Below are 23,396 nucleotides of genomic sequence, written 5' to 3'. Positions count from 1 at the left end.
TAAGCATGCTTAGCACTTGTTGTTATCTGACTCCCCTTGTCCAGCTTCCAATACTACACACTAAAGATGGCAAAGATACAACGTTGATTTCACCATAGTTGAAACATCAGACGGGCTACAGAAATAAGTACAATTCTGCCAATCAGTTTTGTAAGCAAGCAATAAGCAGGAACTGAGTGCAACAAAGTTCCTGGAAACTTGCACCAGGATCTTGTTCATATGCCCGCACCATTGTACAGACATTTTTCAGGGTTATATATTTTTTCCACTAATTTAATAAGTTTTTCTGCCTTGTGGATGTGGAAAAGGAAGTCAAAGTTGTTCTCAGAGATCAGGATACCTAATGAAATGATGTTGCCCAATGAAATGATGGTGTCTATCTTTATAAGCACACCATACACTTAAAGCACAATGATACCACTTGAAACAATCATGGCTTTCCCCCAGAGAATCCTGGGAAATGTAGTCTGTTAAGAGTGCTGAGAATTGTTATGAGACCCTTATTCCCCTCACAGAGCTACAGTTCCTTGGGTGGTTTCACAGTCCATCCCTCTTTACAGGGAACTCTGGGACCGCTAATCCTTGCCAACATGGTCATCCCCATCCCAATCCCTTTGCTCACTAACTCTGCCTACCCACTCACCAAAAAACTCTCACCAAAATCCCAACTACACCTTGGTTACCCCCCATCCACCCTCAGTCTTCACCAACCCCCTCACAGCTTGCAAAAAACCCCACCCCAGATCTTGTAAAACAGACACACAAACAAACAAACAAACACACACTATACTCCACAAACCCCTTAGACCTTCCCTTTCTACCCCATGCCACCACTGCAGCCAAGCAAGATGAAGAGTCAACCTGGCAGAAGGAGTTCCACAGGAAGAAGGCCAGACAAGACCTTGGGTCTGCTGCCATCTTATCCAGGCTGACTATCCCAAGAGGTGTCGGCGGTGGCAGTGGATAACCAGGCTGAATAGGCACCACTTTAAGCTGCCTTCCTTCTTCCTGAGCTGTCAGACCCTCCAAGTGTCCCTATTTTCCAGGGACATTTGTGATTTAGAGAAGCCGGCTTCTGTTCTGATCCCAGAATGCCCCACTTTTCCGTAGGATGTCCCTATTTACATTGGAGAAATGTTGGAGGGTATGGTGTTATGCAACCCCCCGAGCCATCTGAAGGCAATCCTGTATAGCAGCCTTTCTCAACCTGTGGGTCCCCAGATGTTGTTGAACTATAACTCCCATCACCCCTGGCTAGCAAGGCCAGAGCTCAGGGATGATAGGAGTTGTAGTCCAACAACATCTGGGACCCACCGGTTGAGAACCACTGCTATATAGGGAAGGTTTTTTTTAAAAAAAAGTTTAATGTTTTGTTATGTTTTTATATATGTTGGAAGCTGCCCAGAGTGGCTGGGGCAACCCAGTAAGATGTGCGGGGTATAAGTAGTAAAATTATCAATATGGAATGGGACGTCCCTATTTTCATTGGAGAAATGTTGGAGGGTATGTGTTGTTCTCCCTGCCAGATCCACTCTTCATCCTAATCAGTGCCAGCAGAAGCAGCAGATTCCCAGACTGACAAGAATGGGAAAGGGTAGCCAGCAGCAGTGCCAACTGGCCTAGAGATCTGGGTACTGGGGTCAGTGGCCTGACATAACAGACCTGGGGCTCAGGGCCACTTTCAAAGATCAGTAATCCTGAAAAGAAGTACAGGCTAACATAGACTATGCATTAAAAACACACTTATGCCTTTCTAAGAATCAGCAATCACTCTTCACAGTCCCCTGTGAAGGGAATAGGGGTCTTCTAACAACTCTCAGCACCTTTAAACTACAGTTCCTATTATTCAGGGAGGGGACACTAAGGTAGAACAGTGCTTTAAATGTATGGTGCAGATGAGGCCCAAGCCTCAAAAATCCTCAGATAGAAATAACATTCTGTCAAGCCTTGGAGTGATGACTAGGCCTTAATACCTTAACAAAGCACTGTGGTTGTTTGTTTTCAGGGATGGGACACTCAGCAAGGCTAGTGCAGCGTCATAGCTCAGCCCAGCAGGATTTGCCCTAGAAGTTAGGTACACATCATCCAATGACATTTCCGGTCTGGGTGAAGCAGACTTGACACATTCTTGCATGTTTCTAGAAACCTGCAGTGAAGTCCAAGCACTCCCTAGAGCTTTTGCTGTTGTGGCACAGGCCAGTCTTTGCATTTGCAATGGCGAATGTTGCATTGAAAGGAAGGAAGAAGTCGATGCAGTCCTTAGATGACCTCTGATTCTGAACATAAGGAGTAAAGAACAACACAAAAATGTTGCACGGACCCAAGGAATACCTCAGTTTCTTCCACACTATAGCACAGAAGCCATTTTCACATTCACTGAATGCATGGAAGGGAGAGCTTAGGGTCACACTTATTGACACTGCTCAACTCAACCAAAGACTCAAGCTGATTGTGCTTAAGAATTATTGGGGGGGGGGGAGTTTAAGTACATAGTGCCCCTAAAGGAGGATTTATATTTAAATGTGTTCACTTCACTAAACATGTATCTGAGCAACTTGGAGGATCCGTCTTTTTCTGCATGTAGTGCCATCCTACTTATCTTTTTCCATCACCCCACCCTATCTTAAGCTAGCGGGTGCCAGTTCTTAAATAATGAGCAGCTGTTGCATTTATGAGCCAAGGAAGAAGCAAGGAAAGAAGAATGCATCCAGCGAAGCAAGGTGAACACCCTTTTCTACCTGGATAATGATGACTGGACTTTGTAGCCTGTTACAGTCTCCACCTTAGGAAACATGTTTGCTATGGCATGAGAGACGGTGAGATCTGCAGCTGGGCCTTAAGTCCACGTGTCTTTACAATTTTTTGGTACAGCACACCAACCAGGAAAAGATTAGGTGGACATTACTGATTCTAATCAATCAATGCCCGTAAGGCAATTGTAACTACAAAGAGTCTTATGCGATGCATTAAAGACTGGTTAAAGACTGGTTATGGCAGAAGCTTTTGTGAACAAGAGCTGACATACTGCCCTAAGTATGTGCATTTTTAGTATTAATCAATATTCCCTGGAAGGCTTACAAACAAAGGGTAAAATACAATGCAGTCGTACCTTGGTTTTCAAACAGCTTAGTTCATGAACAACTTGGAACTTGAATGTCGCAAACCCAGAAGTAGCTGTTCCGATCTGCGAACTTTGCCCAGAAGCCAAATGTCTGGCATGGCTTCCGCAGCTTCCGAACGTTTCAAAAGTTGAACGGACTTCTGGAACGCATTCTGTTCAGAAACCAAGGTACAACTGTATAGGATGAATAAAATCATCAACAATAAAACAATAAAAGGCAGCAAAAAAAGTATGTCAATTATAGCAGAGATAGCATGAAACAGCCAAGAAATGGTGGTGGTGGTTGTCGCAGGCCTACTGTGACTGCCCTTTCCATTTTGCAGACTCTGGACCCCACTGTTTACAAAATTTGCTTCCCCACCCATACACTTCTGTAGCCTTCTGTATACATCCACCAAGGATAAATGCTTCATTCATTTCACAAAGTGGGAACACTGGGCACTGCCTCCCACTGAGTCAGACCATTGGTCCATTTAGCACAGTAATGTCTACACTGGCTGGCAGTGCCTCTCCAGGGCTTTGCAAAGGGGCTATTCCCAGTCCTGTTTGGCAATGCCAAGAATTCAATCAGGAAGCATTTGCATTAGAAACAGGTGCTCTAATGCTGTGTAAATGCCCCTTTCCCATAGTTAGCAAAACTCATGAGAAGAGAAGACTCCCTGGAAAAGACCCTGATGCTGGGAAAGATTGAGGGCACAAGGAGAAGGGGATGACAGAGGATGAGATGGCTGGACAGTGTTCTCAAAGCTACCAACATGAGTTTGACCAAACTACGGGAGGCAGTGGAAGGCAGGAGTGCCTGGCATACTCTGGTCCATGGGGTCACAAAGAGTCGGACACGACTAAACGACTAAACAACAACAACAAACCAATGACTGCATGCTTGTAGCAGGCAGTATGGCTCACTTTAGTCCATGGAAACATACGCTACAATTATTATGTGTATCTTGAAGGGGCCACAAAGTGTGTGTGTGTGTGTGTGTGTGTGTGTGTGTGTGTTACAGAGGGTTTACCTGCACTATCAGGCTTTTATTACTGTGATATCAAAACCTGTACAGATTTTGTTTTTTGTTCCATTTTTGTACAGGTATTTCACAAAGATTATTTCAAACATCAATTAAACATGGTAGTTATATGTGGATCGGGGGAGGGACTATAAACGATGGAGTCAAATGCCTGTGAAATGTATAGAGCACAGTTCTACAACAATTAAACTTTGGCTGGATTTTCACAGACTATGCCTTCTGCATTTTACAGGCATTTTACCCACTGGCGGAGGAAGACAAGTGCGGGGGGAGTGCACCGCCCCCGGCAGCGCGATCCCCAGGGTGCCATCGCATCCCATTCTGGGACATGCGCCAGCCCCCCCTCCTGCTCTCCGCCCCCCAGTGCTGGAGCATGAAGCTCCGCCACTGATTTTACCCCACAGTTTATAATGTTTTTCCCTACAGCTGCATCTGCTGATGATAACACTTCTTGCATCTAGTGAAGTGGCCTCTAATCCACAAAATCTTATGCCATTATATATTCATACATCTTTAAGGTGTCATAAAACTCTGTCATTTTTTACATCAGGAGAACACTGGTAGCTGTTAAGGCTTAATGAGGGCAGCAAATATCTGGAACAATCTGTGCCAAACTTGGTGTTGTCAGGTGATGCTTTAACAGCTCTCGTGGCTTCCTCTTCCCTTTCTAGCACAATTCAAGGTGCTGGGTATTGATCTAGAAAGCTTTAAAATGGCTTGGGCTTTACTATTTTTGAGAGTGCATTACGCTCTCTGTTCAATTACAGCCTTGAGAGATGGCAACTCAGAACGGGGTCACTTGCAGTTCTCTGTTCCATCTCCAATCTTCCTGCTCTTAGAAGCTTCCCCACAATCAGAAAACCTAGTAATGTAGAAGCCCTGATCCATAGAAGGATGGTCAATTAGTTTATTTGAGCCCACCTTGCTAAGAATCTCCCTTCTATGGGAGAATTCGAATGATTTCTGTATAAATTAGTAACCAATAATATCATAAGAAGGATACAAAAAGATGTTGGAAATTATAAGACAATACTCACAGTAAAGGTAAAGGTAAAGGGATCCCTGACAATTAAGTCCAGTCGCGAACGACTCTGGGATTGCAGCGCTCATCTCACTTTAAAGGTCAAGGGAGCTGGAGTTTGTCCATTTCCACAGACAGTTTTTCTGGGTCATGTGGCCAGCATGATTGAGCTGCTTCTGGCGAAACCAAAGCAGTGCATGGAAACGTCATTTACATTCCCACCAGAGTGGTACCACTGCGTGCTTTCGAACTGCTAGGTTGCCAGGAGCTGGGACCGAACAACGGGAGCTCACCCCGTACATTATACTAACAGTATAATGTAATAATTATTACTACAACTGGAAAATAGAATCAGCACACACATTGGGGGCGGGTGTGATAGGAAGTCTTATGTAACTGAGTAAGAATGTTTGGTGAAATGAATTGTTTAGGAATGAAGTGATTTTTACTTGTATTTTTTGTTATACCATTCATAAGAATGTTTTGTTATCTACTAAATTCAATATATATATATATATATATATATATATATATATATATATATATGAATCTCCCTTCAGACCTTCCTACTCAGTGCAGTCCCTGGCATGTGCGCTCCTCAGTACTCACACACAGACTCCTAGAACGCCTGCAAAATTAAGGATATGCACTTGTGAAATACAACGTTCACCACATCAAATTGCATGCAAGGTAGTATTGATAAGCCTCCCTTATGTAGAAATTCACTTAGCAATCTGTTCGGTTCAGCATCTATTCCTTTCGTTGCTAGGAAACAGCTACTATTCCAAGAAGAACACCAGGTGGGATTCAACAGTGCACTAATTTGAGTGCTCTATCAATGCAAGCAGTGGCAGATGGGATGACCTCCCCTCTCCTTCCTCTGCCTGCTGTCCTGGGGGTTCTCCTGACTCTCCAGAGTAGATTTGGGGGAGATGGGGTGCCCAGGCGAGAGGAGAGGGAGGCAAGCCCATTGAGCTAGCAGGAGTCTCAGCACCGGCTTCCACTAGTGTATTGGCTTAGTTGAATCCAGCCCAATAAAATCATTTCACACTGAAGGCAGAGGGTCTGGGCAGCTCCCTCCTTAAATGATGAGATTCATATTTTCAGCATTGTTTCCAACACTGGAGTGATGTAAAAGGCACTTTAAAGCAATGGTGGGGAACCAGTGACCTTGCTGTTAGGCTACAAGTCCTATAGGCGATGGGAATTCTGGGCCAACACCGCACCCTGCTTTGGAAGATGAACTGTCAGGTTCCATTTTCATTTGGCATTTCCCTTGGGTTCTTTGATCTGGATCAGTGCCCTGTACTCAGTAAAATGACCATCTAATTCACACTTAAATTCATATCCAATTTCATCTTCTCAAAGGAATTGCAGACCTGTGCTTTAGAACGAAGCTTCTGTCCAATCACAAAAGGCCAGATCAGCCTTCAGGCAAATCAGAAGCCTTGATTTATGCTTACCTGGATTTGGCTTATTGCCCACATCAGAAAATAGATTTTCCCAAACTCTCATATACACCTATAAATTTTACTTTTCTAAAACTAATGATACAGTGTACGCTGATGGCATTTATTTGTTCCAGAAATTACTTGCAAACGTCTTGTCTTTTATTTATTTTCTTTAAAAAAGTAAAATAAAATAGAGGTTTCCCCCTGCATCAGAAGTATTCAAATGCCACAGCTTGTGGGTGGGGATGAGGTGTGCCCAGGTGCATAAATAGGCATACCATACCTTCCTTGTTCACACTGAAACTTGGAACACTTTAGCAGTTTCTCAAAGGAGGAGGAGGGCAGAGCAGGTAAGATGATCAGCTCTGGGCTTAGCAAAGCACCTGTTCAGAGTCCTCTGAGCTTGTGAGTCAGGTTACTTATTGATGGGCAGGTAACAAAGAACAGGCTGGGAAGACTGGAGCAGTGAAAGGGCAGTGAAAGGGCTGTGCAGCAGTTCTAAGAAAAGCAGCTAGAGTGTTTTGCTGTTTCTTCCACTAACTATGCTGACGACCACAAGTGTGTGTGTGTGTGTGTGTGTGTGTGTGTGTTAAGCTTTACAAGCCTTTGTAACTTTTGTCAGTCATTGCTTTCCCACTGGATCTGCTAACAGCTCTGATCCCCACCCCTTTGTCTGATTTCCTGCTTGGCAAGTGCAGGCACTTTCTAATGCATGGGTAGGCAAACTAAGGCCCATGGACCAGATCTGGCCCAATCGCCTTCTAAATCCGGCCCATGGACAGTCCAGGAATCAGCATGTTTTTACGTTAATAGAATGTGTCCTTTTATTTAAAATGCATCTCTGGGCTATTTGTGGGGGCCTGCCTGGTGTTTTTACATGAGTAGAATGTGTCCTTTTATTTAAAATGTATCTCTGGGTTATTTGTGGGGTATAGGAATTCATTCATTTTTTATTATTTTTTTCAAAATATAGTCTGGCCCCCCCACAAGGTCTGAGGGACAGTGGACCGGCCCCCTGCTGAAAACATTTGCTGACCCCTGTTCTAACGCCTTTGTCAAAGCTCTGTTTTCTTCTATGGTGCTATGGTTTCTGTATACTACATTTACCAGTCTTGAATCTTCTCAGCTGTCTATCTTTGGCTGCTTGGAAGGATTGTGCCCCACACCCACTTACTTCTTCCATTTCCTGCCCAGTTGTGTTTCTTCCCGCTTCCCTGATGCTGACACAGTGCCCATTGATATCAGCTGTGCCATAAAAAGGGACTAGATGCATATTGGCCTACTTAAATGCCCCTGTGGTTTCAAAGGATGACAAGATGTCATTGCAGCCTGTTTTCTTAAAAAGCCAAATACTCCTCCAAAAACTTGCCTATTTTAGTTTCTCCCATGAAGACATAAGGATGTCTGTCACATTAATAAAACATGTGCATACTTATTCCACAAAGTAAGTCCTAACATGCTACACGGCATTTACTGTCATGTAAGTGTGTACAGGATTGCAGTCCCTTTTTAAAAAAAAAAACCCACAGATCCAAAACCTGAAAATCAGCCCCATTCGATATCATTCAAACTTCCTTCCAAGTTAATATGCTTAGGATAGAAGCTTCAGAATGCGCATTTTGGCCACCATTGTTTCCTGATTGTTGTAGAAAGTCTGAGAAGAAAATACGGAAGATGAGTAACATGCTTGAAAATTGTATTTCCTGGTTTTGAGCATAGTAGACTTAATCCTGACCATATCAGCCACACTTGACCTTCAAAACAGGGACTTGATTACCTCAAACAGTACCGTTATTTTGAAGCTTCCATCCTCAGCCAAATTTGATGGAGTTAGACCTACTCTCTGCAAGGCTGCCCCAGTGACCTAGGGCCAATCTAGAGAGACAAATGGGGTGTGCAGTTGAGACCCCTCTCTGCTACTTACACACAGCCCGTCATCCCAAAACTTTTTCTCCCAGCCCTGTGTGCATCTCCAGCATCAAAGCACACCTGGGTGGAGAGCATGTGGAGGGGCATACTTCTTCTTAAGTTGGACATCTGCCCCCCCCTCTGTGTGTGTGTGTGTGTGATAGCTGTCAACTTTTCCCTTTTCTTGTGAGGAATCCTATTCGGAATAAGGGAATTTCCCTTAAAAAAAGGGGAAAGTTGACAGCTATGGTGTGGGGGGGGGCATGCCTTTAAATAGAACTTCTGCTGTTCCTTGCAGTTGGGGTCTAAACTGAGATACTGATCAAAACTCCAGGGCCGGTCCTGCCATTGGGCAGAGTGTGGTGGACTCCTCAGTTGGAATGGAGGACCCAGCTCTGTGCATCATGCAGCTAAACTAGCCAGTCTTTGTGTAAGATTAAAGAGTAACAGCCCATGCGTCAATATGCCACCACTGCTGAATTGGTCCTGAGACCTACAGAAAACCCTTTGCTTCTCTCAAATTTGCAGTCTGCCACCTTGAGTGAGAATTGTCAGGTCTTAGCATCAACTGTCCATCCCCCGTAGCGATGGATGCTATTTTTAAAAGTCAGGATTTTGAAACCAACAGATCTATAATTGGACTAAAATGAGGTTAATCAGATTCATTCAGAATTATGTTCACCGTCAAGATAGGGAGCACTGGAGATGCTAGCAGAATTAGCATCTTAAGATGCGTTCATTCAGAAACTTACTGCGTGACTTTTAATTGGCATAGAAAACTTTAAGGCTTCAGTGCTCGATATATACACTTACAAGAGAGCAAGTCCAACCGAACACAATGGGGCTTACTTATGAGTAAACATGGATAAGATCAGGCCGTACATTTGGGGGGTGGGGAATGCATCATATGTGAAGACACACAGCACAATCTTAACACGTAGACTCATAGAATTGTAGAGATGAGAGGGATCCTGAGGGTCATCTAGCCCAACCCCCTGCAATGCTTACTCTAAATTAAGTACCCCTGTGCTCAGTGGGTCTTACACAAGAGTAACTGTGCATAAGACTGCAGCTTTGGGGAGCATTAAGTGGACACTGGCTGTCAGAGCACAGCCACCTTGGCAAACCTAGGGGTTTGAAACTCCTTTGTTTTCATTGTCTCCTAAATATTTCCCTGTTGTCACTGCACTGAGAAAAGTGTTTCACTCCTCACAACCCAAGGCAAGTGCCTTGTAAATACTTTGATTTGCTTTACATGGCTCCATTTCCTTAAACACCAAATTAGTGACTGGGAAATAAAGGTTAGTTTGAATTCAAAGTAACAACTTTGAATATCACAGTAGAGTTACATTTAGCTCTGTTTGTCTTCATGATGTAGCCATCAATGGAAGGTTTTGTTATAGGGATGGGGAAGAAATTGGATTCAGTTTGCTTTTTAAGCAAATCTACCTAATTCACACTTTCTAAAACAGTAAGCAAAATGAAACACAGCCATCCTTCAAAATTCACACTTCTCTGAATGTTGCAATGCAATTCACCAGCCGAGGAATGTGCACAAATATGCATATACCAAGGTAAACGGTGCATAAAACTGCATATAGTTTCCCACCCCTGCCTGAGCACAGAAGGACATACTTCTATGCATACTATACACTGAGTCCCAAGCGGAGTTTCTCATGCATGTTGTATGTAGCACTTAACATTCGGTTGCTCCTCTTTTTTTACTGTGACCAAGCTGGAACTAGAGTAATTCCATTCCATTGCTTGTAACTTAGCCAGCAAGATTGATTTCATGCCTCTATTGTTCCATACCTAATAGTCTCCTGTTCTGTAATGCAGCTGAATAAATCCTTAATGCTTTTTTCTCCCCCTAGCTTCAACCATGGAGAAGAGCCTCATATCAGTGTTGCTTTTGCTCGTCGCCGTCTCATACATTTCGGCGAAAGACACTACTGTGAAAAGTGAAAAGAAGGATGTAAAAGAAACCCGTCCCAAACTGCCCCAGACTCTCTCCAGAGGTAAAGGAACGCTAGCTGAGTGCAGTGGGAAGACAGGGTGTTGTTTTTTTAAACCCTTTCTTAAAATACTAGAACCCAAGACCATCCAATGAAGCAAAATGATGGGACATTCAGAACAGACCCAAGCGGGTTTGTAGCAATTAGAGTGTTGGACTAGGACATGGGAAACCAGGATTCCAATTCCAATTCACTCATGAAGCTGACTGGGTGACCTCTCTTAGCCTAACCTATCTCACAGGGTTGTTCTGATGGATCCTGCCCTTTGAAAACTTACAAAACAGAACAATCCGACATATGACATATGTCTACTTGGAAGTGAGTTTCACTGAGTTCAGTGAGGCTGACCCCTTATAGGTTGTTATAAGACTGTAGTGTAAGAGGGTCTTTTCTCAATAAGGAGGGGTGCACATTATTTAAATAAGGAAGCCTCAGGGGACATTCCTCCAACAGTTGGTAATTTGTAGCAGGTAATTATCTAAATTTCACATTGAACTTGAAATGAGTGCTAGTTCAGATTAATGCCAGCATTTGAAGAAATCATTGCAATTAATCAATGGGTTTGAAAAAAATAAATTAGCGTATTTACACAAATCCAATGCACCATCGATTCTAATGCGCACCTCAATTTTCAAAACCTTGAAACCAAAAAATGTATTTGCTGGCGAATGTAAATGCACCACCAAATCTAAGGTGCACCCTAATTTTTGCAACGTAATTTGGCCGAGAAAGGTGTATATTACATTCGAGTAAATATAGTAACCCCTAAAAATATGGTGTTGGCAGGAGGTATTTGGGCTAACTGGCATAAGGTTATATAGCTAGAAATTTGTGATTTGTTTTATTTTATTTGCTTTATTATATTTCTATGCCACTTTTCATTTGAATGTATCCCAAAGCATCTTACAAACTATAAATAATAGCAACATGACAGAACACAATAAACATGACAGAACATCACAAACACAGCATAAATCATATAGGATAATTCACAAATCATCAGGGAAACAATTGCAATCTATAAAACACTGTTAACAAAACAACAACTAAAAAACAAGCCAAACATCACAATGTAAGCAAAAGTCATATTATATGATTAACAAATACAGCATCAACGTTAACAAAATAGCATCGAAGACTCATAATCTTTCACTCTGTTCAGCTCATTAAAATACACATGCACATCATGTGCATGGCTGCAACTCCCTTCTGAAGGTTCCTTGGACTGGAATTGAGGCAGCACAGATTAGACCAACCAACCCCTGATGTCAAACAGAAAGTCTCTCTCCCCTCACAATTCTTCCTCTGGAAACAGCTCCCTTATCATGGAGGGTAGGGCAAGGCAGGTGGGAAAAGCTATTGCCTGATGACCAGCACTAAGCCTCAGAGTTGCCTTTGTTCAGGACTCAGTTCAGTTGCCATATGTCCTCTTTTTCCAGGACACATCCTCTTTTTCATGGGTATGTAAAATGTGTGTTGTCATAGCGATCCATTGTTAAAAGTTGAAGTCAGCAAATGGGCCCTCTTCCTTGCTCTTCAAAATATGGCAACCCTACAAGTGGTTATGGGATTAATGCCTCCTCAGTCACAATATGCTTTAAAACTAAATTCCAATCATCATTTCCTTTCAGGCTGGGGGGATCAGCTTATCTGGACTCAGACTTATGAAGAAGCTCTCCATAAAGCCAGGACAAAGTAAGTCCCCCTATCTCCACACAGTTTTCACTATGGCGTGTGAAGATCTCCTCCTTCCACTCTAAGAAATGAGAAATGTTTCAATACCTTTCTCCAGGACCTTAAATCTTAAGTCATTGAGATTTTTGTCCATCGTGAGTTTTGCTCTTTTTATTGCCTGCTTACTGTGAGATTCTAAAATGGACCTTTTCTTCTTTTCAGCAACAAACCTATAATGATCATCCATCACTTAGAAGACTGCCCTCACAGTCAAGGTACCATTCTTTCCAACAGACACATAATCTTTTGGTCTACATCCAAGCAAATAAAATTGCTACCAACAACAACAACAACAAGAACAACAAACTGACTCTTTTTACACTGAAAGTGTAATCTATATTTTTATCCCGTACTTAATAACTGGGGAGGTTTAGATGAATGGAAGGCAGAAATTTCTATTTACATTTTCCCCCCTCTCAGAAATGATCACAGACAGAAACAGAGATTCACAAATATGTGCCAAAGAGCTCATAATAATAGCCTGTCCACACATTGTATGAATGCCCAAACTCCATGCATTCATTGACAGTTGTTATGTTTTCTGTTCACTTAAGAGACTGGCTTTCAGGCAGGCCTTAGATCCAGCACTTCTCTCCTTAGAAATGAAACATTTATTGTATAATTCAAACCAGAGTGACATAGCATGAGTAAGTCAATAAGTGCAGTTTCCTGTCTTTGTGTCTACTCAGAAGTAAGTCCCACTGAATTCAGTGAGGTTTACTCCCTGGTAAGTGGAATTTGGATTTCAGCCTCAGGCTTCTTGTGAATTCCTTTGCTAAGCAAAAGAATCCAGGTTTCAAAAACCCAAAACATTGATTGTGATAACCTTGACCTCCTTTCGTTCCCAGACCTGTTTCTAAACTTTTGAGTCTTTAGCTTATCTCTTTCATTTTGCAGTGATTTGTATTAGGCCTTCAGGCCTTAAGCGTTCATGAATTTTTATTTGATCTGTACTGACAATAGATACATAATTTTCTTTCTATGTTTCAGATTCTTTCTTTTTTTCTAATAGTGAGTCTAATTTCTTCTTCTCCCATTCTAGCACTGAAGAAGGTATTTGCTGAACACAAAGAGATACAGAAATTGGCTGAGAAGTTTGTTCTCCTCAATCTTGTTGTAAGTTTTCTTTGACACTTGACCAAGTGCTCTGTTTTGTAATAAAGCAATTATTCTCTCGGCCAAGTTTCAAGTAGATCTACCGGTATTTAATTCTACCTAGAGCTGGTTCACACAGGGCATCTTTCCAAAATGGAAACAATCTGTATAAGGGTGGTTGCTGTTTTTAGAAAAATAAGCAAGTGTTTAGATTGCCATGATTATTGGGAAAGTAATATATAGATAGGGTTGCCATATTTCGAGAAGTAAAAATCCAGACACAAATAGTTGTTGAGCTTTTTGGGGGGAGAGGAGGATCGCCCAAAAAATTGTTGGCCTATTTTTGGGCAGACACTTCCTGGTTCTGTTTGCAAAAACCTGGACACTTTGTCAATTTTTTAAAATCCCCCCCGGATGCAAATTTCGCCATTGGAATCCTGAACATGTCAGGGGAAAACTGGACACATGGCAACCCTAGTATAGAGCAGCTTCCCAACAAAATGGATACCTGTGCATTCTTCATGTATAACAGTTTAATATACATTTTTCTTATGTGGATATTATCTCCATATAGGGAAAAATACTGTGTGAAATGTAGTGGGTGGATGTGCTTGCTAAAATAATTATAGGTAAAAGGTAAAGGTACCCCTGCCCGTACGGGCCAGTCTTGACAGACTCTGGGGTTGTGCGCCCATCTCACTTAAGAGGCCAGGGGCCAGCGCTGTCCGGAGACACTTCCGGGTCACGTGGCCAGCGTGACATCGCTGCTCTGGCCAGAGCCAGAGCCAGAGCCAGAGCCGCACACGGAAACGCCGTTTACCTTCCCGCTGGTAAGCGGTCCCTATTTATCTACTTGCACCCGGAGGTGCTTTCGAACTGCTAGGTTGGCAGGCGCTGGGACCGAGCAGCGGGAGCGCACCCCGCCGCAGGGATTCGAACCGCCGACCTTTCGATCGGCAAGCCCTAGGCGCTGAGGCTTTAACCCACAGCGCCACCTGCGTCCCTGGGAAAATAATTATAATGCTCATCAAATCCTCATTGTGGTCCAATTCTGTTATATTATACATTATGGGATGGCTGTCACATCATCATCTATTTCACCTAACCTTTCATTATGTTGAAGTAACTGGCAATGTTTAATACATACTTTGACTCTTCTCTGTGTGATCTAAATGGCTTGCATCACAGGTATTTGTATTTTCTTTTTCTTTTCTTTAAGTATGAAACCACAGACAAACATCTTTCACCAGATGGCCAGTATGTTCCCAGAATCCTGTTTGTAGGTGAGTAGTTAAGGGGTCAAAGAGTTCTTTTTTTTGAGGGTGGGGGACCATGCCAGGCTGAATACAGTGGCACCTCTGGTTACACACGCTTCTGGTTACAAGCTCCGCTAACCCAGAAGTAGTTGCTCCTGGTTGCGAACTTTGCCCCAGGATGCAGTGGGAAGTGTCATTAGCGAAAGCATGCCTCAGAATAAAAACGGTTTCAGCTTAAGAACGGACCTCCGGAATGAATTATGTTTTTAACCAGAGGTACCACTGTAGCTGAGATGAGTTAATATTTACTGTGGAACGAAAGTTTGATTTATCTCCAGGTTGCATCTCCAATATGGGGGAAACAGGGTTTTGCAAGCATTCCAACTGGAGAATGTGGCTGTTGCTAGCGAAACCTGAATCTCCTGTACCACTGGTGTTATTGGTGTTTTTGCTCAAAGACCTATAGGATGGGTCCCATAAAACCACTCTTAACATGCGATACACTTGCCACATGTCCACCCAGTTTTTGTAATTTGAAGTAGCTTTCCCCTCTCCTGTTTTTAAAGAGGGGATTGATAAAGGGCCAAAAAAAGTAGTTGTGTATTGCATCTGCAACAATAACCTGCCCAAAATTTCTTTCCAATATACTTGCTTATCTGCAAACAATGGAGTATATGCTCCACTCTTTTTATTAAATTGGCTAAGGGGTGGATTTTTTACACAGGCTCCAAGGAGTTAATGAATGACACTGATCTTAAGAAGATTCCCCCTCACGCTGATGCTGCTCATTGCTTTAACATCTACAGCTTACATTTTACTTGGTTATTATTTAGGATGGGGGTGGAGAAATCACCAAGTCCCATTTCTGCCCATCAGCTGTTCAGTGGAAGCAGCTGAGAAGGAAAGCTTTGTTGGTGTATAAAGCCTTGCTATGGACTTGTGGGGAATTTAGATTTCCCTAAATGCCTGGGTGCCAGATTCTCTCCATAATTCCTGGATGTAGAATTAAACTTTGCCAGACACAGGAACCCCCTGGATTTAGTTATGCTAACAAGCCAAGCCAGCTCGGCAGAGCGAGCTGAATGGGCCATTAGTGGAGGAGAAAGACTAGGGATGGCCCATCAAGGAAACCATCAAAGGGCAAGAATGCCAGGCAAGGGGGAGTGGAGCCCCTTCTCGGCTGGGTGCTAGTGGGCAAAGGCCAGGTTTTGGATTTCAACTCAGAACAGAGGCGCTGAGTTCTGCCCAACATTGTGGGGCCCCATTGTGCACATGTGTGAGTGACATCATGCTCATTGTGGCACAGGGCCCTATTAGGGCCACCACAGCTGCCACAAGGCCCTGCAAGGCCTGCTGCCACTGCAAGGCCAGGCTCCTCAAGATGTAGGAGGGATTCAGCCCCGTCCCAACAGACTTTGGGTGGTGGGGAAGGGGCTGAAGACATCTCAGCCCTGTGGAGTTGACACCGATGTCAGTGAATGATGTAGGCTGGGGGAAGTCCTTGGACTCGGTTAGCAGCATGGAGGAGGAGGAGTAGAGCTGGAGAAGACAGACTGGAACGAAGGGACACCAAGGATGGCTTTTTGCTGTCCTTTGAATCCAATGCTGCGCTCAAGAGGGGAGCCAGACCTTCATAGGATGTGAATGCCCTACAATCCCTCCATCTAGGGGCAGGATGTTTATATGTGTAAATAAAACCATATGTCATAAGGACATCATAGTTTCAGCTGTGTCTTATTGTCCCAAAAGGGAACACAGACTTTGGTAAGCATGCCATATACCCCAGGAATCTCACGCTAATTGTGGAGATTCGAGTGGACTGTAACAGCACGCAACGACAGCTCCTTCCTACAGAAGCAGGGAAACATTTCTCAGTGTTTCCCCTGCAGATATGCAAAGAAGTGACTATGCATAATTCCATACTGGAGAATTATAGACAACATTCATGTGGTTAAGCATCTTTTGCATGGGGACAGTAGAAGCCATTTTCATTGAGGGTTTTTTGACGGCTGCAGATGGAAAGTTAATGTGATCATTGTTTCTCCAGATCCGTCACTGACAGTTAGAGCAGATATTACTGGAAGATATTCCAACCGCCTCTATGCTTACGAGCCTTCAGACATTGCATTACGTAAGTATTTCCTAGCAGAGCTTTTTGCATAGATTTGGAACAAAGGAAGGTCTGAAATCCTGCTTTGGAGCTCCCTCCAGTTGCACAATAGCATTGCAAAATGTGCATGAAATAGTAATAAATGCTGGTGAATTTTCATGATGACTTCTTTTTTTAAAAAAAATCACAAATTGATGTGGAAATGTAGACAACTGAATTTAAGACTGGGAAAATGTGGAATTGAGAGAAAACTAAATGGATAGATTTCACCATCCTAAAGTCTGAATAAATATGCATAGCAACACATAGAAAATGACTGATGCCATTTATGTAAATGGTTTAGAGTCTGCCGTTTTCAATATGGATTCCATGTGAATGTCACCTGAAACCAGTAATCCATCCACATGAATGGTCCAACATGGTGCAATTTGTTTTCATGCCACTGCCAAAATATTCCCAGAGCAAGTTCTGCACCCGAGATGACCCACATGGTGGGGTCCTATGCACAATAATGGCTCACCGCATGGAAACCTCAGCATGAAAAGCATCATTAAATCCATTTAAATCCATGTTATCCAATTTAACTGAGTTGTCAATGATGTGTGGACCATTAACAGTATGCACTGCTTCTGCTATTGTAAATGCTGGGAAATTAAAGTGAGATTTGGTTTATTGCAATTTGCATAATTTAGAAAGTTCAAACTGATGTGCATTACATGCTAGATTACTTTTTGTACAGCTCCCCCCTCCTCCCTGATTTATGATCTGTTTGTTTTTCTAGTGTATGCAAATATGCAGAAAGCTCTGAAGTTGTTGAAGACTGAATTGTAAAAAAAGAAAACAGATACACTCTCAGGTCTTCCACCTCTATCGCAGCGTATGAAAAAATAGTTCTCACCGAAGTGAATGCGTAGGCTGCCCTTGGATATGCATATCAACAACTCACCATATGCATAACTCCCAGGAGGATAACTGTGTTATAAATACTCATTTGTAACTGTGTGGTATTATGTATTGATTGCTTTTATAAAATAAGACTAAAAACACTGTATGCTCTTTTCTATAAATCAAGATTAAAAAGAAAAACACTTTATGGAGTTTGCACTTTTGTAATCTGTCTTATTTTGCAATCTTGTACAGAAGCATCTATAATATTTCCAATGAGAGAGCCAGGGTGGTGTAGTGGTTAAGAGCGGTAGACTTGTAATCTGGTGAACCGGGTTCGTGTCTCCGCTCCTCCACATGCAGCTGCTGGGTGACTGTGGGCTAGTCATACCTCTCTGAGGTCTCTCAGCCTCACTCACCTCACAGAGTGTTTGTTGTGGGGGAGGAAGGGAAAGGAGAATGTTATCTGCCTTGAGACTCCTTAGGGTAGTGATAAAGCGGGATATCAAATCCAAACTCCTCTTCTTCTTCAGTGACACAAACAACACAGCAAACAAATTTTCAAGAACCTAATTCCATGCAGACCACCAGTCCCTGATATCTGCAGACAGGGCTGGAAAAGTCTCCTCTCCATTCCTGGGGAGTTGCTGTCAGTCAGTGCAGACCAGGGCTGAGGAAACTGTGCATCCCCCCCCCCCGATTTTGTTTCACTCCAACACCCATCATCCCTAAGCATTGGCAACACTTGCTGGGGCTACTGGAGGTCCAGCGACATACGATGGGCCACTGAGATAGATGCACCAATGGTCTGATTCAATGCAAGGCAACTTCCAATGTCAGCAAATGGACAGCAGACTTCAAACTGCCCAACAGCAATGTGAATGATTGCCAGTTGTATTTGTGTGACTGGTGTCTGTTCCTGACTGCAGAAGAACAAGCAAATTGCCTGGTCTGCTTATTTTCATTTTTGGTCAGAATTCTCTGACATCCCTACCTATGTGGGGACGCCTTCTCTACTATTACATCTGCAACAACTGGCATTCACTGGACCACGATCTCCGAAACTGGCCTTACTATCTACTTCATGGTATCTCCATGAGTTTATCTGGGGCTGGGGAGCTGGTAGACCATTAGACATTGATAGCCTTCAACTCCCATGAGCCCCAGCCAGCCTGACCAATGGGAGTTGCAGTCCAGCAAATTTTGGAGTGGCCCTATTCAGCATTCCAAAATTTCCTACATGCTGTTTTTTAGAGCCGCTCAAGTCAGCGGCCCTCTTATGTTGTGCAGTAAACTTCATGCAGTGATGACATCTTATGTGAAGAACCGCTTTTCTTTTGCCTGCCCTGAATCTGCTACCAATAAATTTTAGGGTGTGATTAACTAAAACTGTTCTCAACAAGTTTTTTGTTTTTTTTTAAAGAGAGAGAATACACAAAATTGAAAAATCTACATTTTGTGCTTAAGCAAGAATTGCCCTTGAAAAAAGCCAAAATCACCCTTTATGTCAGGGGTGGGACTGATGGGAGTGGGAAGCCCTGAAGTGTCTGCAGGGCCACAGGTTTTCCACCCCTGCTTTACCCAGGTGACCTTGTGCTCAAGCCTAGCTTCTTCACTATTATCATTGGCAAATGAGTCTGACCAGGTAACAAAATATAAATTGATGACAAAGCAGAATTTACCATTTTTCCTTTGGATCCCCAACAAAATATGCTTGACTCCTGAGGATTTAAACAGAAGTGTCAGCAGGTAAAATTTGTAGGCATTTCACAGTGCAATCCTGTACATATCTATTTAAAAGTAAGACTTACCTGGTTTGTACATGATGCTCGACCCAGTATACCTGTTGGAGCGTCTCCACCCCCATCGTCTAACCTGGACACTGAGGTCCAGCGTTGAGGGCCTTCTGGCAAGTTCCCTCACTGCGAGAAGCAAAGGGCTTTCTCAGTAGTGGCACCTGCCCTGTGAAATGCCCTCCCTTCAGATGTCAAAAAAATAAACAACTATCTTGATGCTTAGAAGACATCTGAAGGCAGCCCTGTTTAGGGAAGTTTTTAATGACTGATGTTTTAATGTATTTTAAATCTTTTGTTGGAAGCTGCCCAGAATGGATGGGGAAACCCAGCCAGATGGGCGGGGTATAAATAATAAATTACTACTACTACTACTACTTCTATTATTATTAGCTAAAGTATGGCTTAGCTGTATGTGTGAACCTAGCCCAGTCACTTAGCTATGGATTATTAACCATGGTTAAAGCCACTTGTTGATCAAGGTTTGCTATTTATGAACATCAGTTAATGTTAGCCATAGCTTACAGGTATGAACCTGGACCTTCTCTATTACCATCACCATCGAAAAGCCATGCGTGAAGAGCAGCTCTTCAAGGCTTTAATGCAGGGAGAGGGGGATACATAATAAACCGAGCTTTGTCTGCCATACGCCTCAGCTGGTGATCATGAATTCAGGCAGGTTTCTGTCTCTTAATAATAGTCAGTGGTGGTGGTGGTGGTGCCCTCTGGTGGACAGGTGAGGGTGCTGCCACCATTGCTGTTCCTCTCTATGCTGCTGGTGGAGGAAGAGAAATCATGGGGTTTGTGAAGCAAAACAGCAGAAAACTTTGAAGGTCAATATTTGATTTGGTGTGTTAGTGAGGATCCTAGCTGGGTGTGTCAGTTACATCCTTATAGGTGTCAGCATAGCTGGTGCAAAAAAAAAAAAAAAAAAAAAGGCACAGAGGTTTGGCTCAGTTTTGAAGCAATACCAGGCTCTGGAGATCACAGTTAGCATCCCTCAACTCTAATGGAGAGTGGCTCCCCAGCTGTGTTTTCTCTAGGCCCACACCTCTCTTGCCAGGTGGAACTCTATACACAGGAACACAGTTAGTTGCCTTTTACTAAGTCAGCTCACTGGTTCACCTTGCTCAGTTATCATCTACACCAAGGTTTAAGACAGGGGTCTTTCCTGCCCCTACCTGGATTCAAAATTCAAAATTATTGTTGAAACATCCAAAGGGAAGCTGACTAAATGTTGGATTTGCAGTGTAAAATAAATGTGTAAAATCTTTCCTAGCATTAATTCAGTGGAAAATTATACAGCTTTTGCAATACCTGAGAAATGAATTATATTTAAGGAAACCTGATGGAGAAACTTTCAATGGCGTCTCACTATTTTCTGCCATTTGTGAAATTTCTCTCCCTGTGTGTTTTCTTTTTCTAATGCTTTATCAAGCCAATATTTGGGTTTTTTGCTTTGTTTTTTTAAAAAAAGAGTCAACAAGACCATTGCCCACCACATAAAAATGCTGGCCTCAAGATGCAAATATTGAAAATAGATATTCCTTTTCCCCAAAACTCTGATGATTTGCTAAAGGGTTTTTGCAGTGAGTCAAGGGCTCAGATGAGAGACGCAAAAACAGCCCACACCCCATTCTTCAGTGATTCCTTCTGGCATGTTAAAGCAGGACCAGGGAACCTACAGACCTCCACATGTTGTTGGACTACAACTCCCATCACTCCTGACAATTGGCCATGCCGGCTGGGGCTGATGGGAACTAGTGTCCAACTGCATTTGGAGGATCACAATTTCCCCATCCCTGCACTAAAGTAAATATGGGTCCTTGAATAACAGAGGCCTATCAGTTGAAGGCAACTGCAGTTGTCTATTGGACCAATAAAGACCAAGAGCCCTCAGGCTGAGTCCATGGTTTCATTCTGGCTCAAACCATTCCTGCCAAACATGTTACCATTCCACCAGGAACATATAAACTACTCCTGCTGAATGGAGGAAAACCAGTCAAATAACTAAGTGAGTTGAAAGAGGGCTTCCCACAAGTCAATGTGCCAGAAAAGTCTCCATTACCTCACAGGGAGTCTTAATTTACATAAAAGTGTTGAATAGTTAATGTTTGATTAGCTGGCTCGTTATGTCACACATTCTACATCGTAGTGTGTAAATAAATAACTTGTAACCAAAGTCTGGTCACCTAATAAATACCAGCATTTAAATATTCATGCTGTACATTGCCTGACCAGGATCACAAAAGGCAGACAGAGCAACCAAACATCACCATCCGTTCCACAGCTGAATCTTCATACTCTGCTTGCTCCTGCCCATTCCAAAACACACACAAATGCCTGAATCTTACTTCAACACACCAGCAAAGGGACAGCATCCTTCACTATACCTCAGTCTAACAAGCTAGCATTATCATCAGCACTTTCTTTCAGCTAGAACTTGCCAGAACTGAATTCCGGCACCTCTCAGGTGGGCACCACTGCCATTCTAAGAGAATGAGGGGGGTGTTCATGGTGAGTTCTGGCACCTCTTTTTCTGGAAAAAGAACACATCATCATTCTCATTATTAAAATGTTTATACTGTACCGCCCTTCACCTGAGCAACACTGGGCAGTTTACAGCATAAAAACACACAAATACATAACATAGAAAAAACAAAAACAATACACCTCCCCCCTCATACACAAAAGTTGTTTAATTAACCAAAGGCCTGTTTAATTAACCAAAGGTGAAGATGAATGACTTTGCAAATCACCCTGGGGAGAGCATTCCACAAATGGGAGCCACTGCAGAAAATTAATAATAATAATAATAATAATAATAATAATAATAATAATAATAATAATAATATTTTGTTATTTCTACCCCACCAATCTGGCTGGGTTTCCCCAGCCACTCTGGGCAGCTTTCAACAGAACATTAAAAACAGAATAAAACTTCAAACATTAAAAACTTCCCTAAACAAGGCTGCTTTCAGATGTCTTCTAAAAGTCAGATAGTTGTTTATTTCCCTGACATCTGATGGGAGGGGCTTCCACAGGGTGGGCACCACTACCAAGAAGGCCCTCTGCCTGGTTCCTTGTAACCTCATTTCTCTCAGTGAGGGAACCGCCAAAAGGCCCTTGGCTGCTGAACGATGGGGGTGGAGGCACTCCTTCAGGTATACTGGGCCGAGGCTGTGTCCAAAGATGTTTTTTTAAGAAGCAGTTTAATGACAGTCTCTCTCAGCGGGGCTGGGAAGACTCCCTCACAGAGTGAAGCATTCACCACCCTGCAGAGTCCATTGCTCAGCCCTTCCCAGCTCGCTTTTATTAGCCAGGATGGGCAAGGATTAAGGAGACAGGTGGTTGGTTTCACTCGTCCAAGCAGCCTGTCCACATCCTCGGAGGTAACCGATGGGAATTGATCCCATGCAACTTGACTAGACAGAACTTTAGCACTCTCCCGCCCCGGCCCTGCTCCCACGGTGGAGTCCCCCTCTTTCCAAATCTGAGCGACTTTGCAAAATCATTGCAGGAGATCTTGGGGGCCTTGTCAGGCCCCAATGGCGCAGGTGGTTCCGTTAAATTACGAACCACCTGAAAGAGTCTCCTGCTTACATGTTGCCACCCTCCTTGTGTAGGGGGCACAGGAAGAAGGGTGTCAGATGGCGATGGCAGGGTCCAGAGCCGGTCCTTGAAGCATTGCAGTCCTGAGCCCATGTAAGGCTTTAAAGGTCAAAAGCAGTACTTTGAATTGGGGCTGGAAACTAATGGGCAGCCACTGTGGTAGGGCCAGGATTGGCATAATATGCTCAACCTTTCCTGCCCCAAGTGAGCAACCTGGCCACTGAATTCTGCACCCGCTGAAGTTTCTGGACCATCTTCAGAGGCAGCCCCACGTATAATGTACTGCAGTAATCTAACCTAGAGGTTACCAGTACCTAGACAACTGATGTTAGGCTATCTCTGTCCAGATGTTCCACCAGCTGAAGCTGAT

The 23,396-nt window shown here is 43.2% G+C and overlaps 1 protein-coding gene across 1 annotated transcript; it reads left to right on the top strand.

Moving 5' to 3' along the window:
- The first annotated feature begins 6,896 nt into the window (after nt 1-6,896).
- On the top strand, nt 6,897-17,829 carry AGR2 (anterior gradient 2, protein disulphide isomerase family member). Its single transcript, XM_079947874.1, has 8 exons — nt 6,897-6,968; nt 10,401-10,544; nt 12,173-12,236; nt 12,438-12,490; nt 13,318-13,391; nt 14,590-14,653; nt 16,674-16,757; nt 17,518-17,829. The coding sequence occupies exons 2-8, from the start codon at nt 10,409-10,411 to the stop codon at nt 17,565-17,567; spliced, it is 525 nt and encodes a 174-aa protein (XP_079804000.1). The 5' UTR covers nt 6,897-6,968; nt 10,401-10,408; the 3' UTR covers nt 17,568-17,829.
- The last annotated feature ends 5,567 nt before the right edge of the window (nt 17,830-23,396 follow it).

This window comes from Podarcis cretensis, assembly GCF_951804945.1.
Source record: "Podarcis cretensis genome assembly, chromosome: 12".
Lineage (NCBI taxonomy): Eukaryota > Metazoa > Chordata > Lepidosauria > Squamata > Lacertidae > Podarcis > Podarcis cretensis.
The sequence above is the reverse complement of the archived record's forward strand: the minus strand, read 5'-3'. Positions and strand labels throughout refer to the sequence as shown.

What these genes read in the sequence shown, in the direction of transcription:
- AGR2 (XM_079947874.1), top strand. Translation starts at nt 10,409, where the DNA reads ATGGAGAAGAGCCTCATATCAGTGTTGCTTTTGCTCGTCGCCGTCTCA. An exon ending in AGACTGCCCTCACAGTCAAG is followed by an intron (nt 12,491 to 13,317) that starts GTACCATTCTTT and finishes CTCCCATTCTAG; the next exon opens with CACTGAAGAAGGTATTTGCT. An exon ending in TTGTTCTCCTCAATCTTGTT is followed by an intron (nt 13,392 to 14,589) that starts GTAAGTTTTCTT and finishes CTTTTCTTTAAG; the next exon opens with TATGAAACCACAGACAAACA.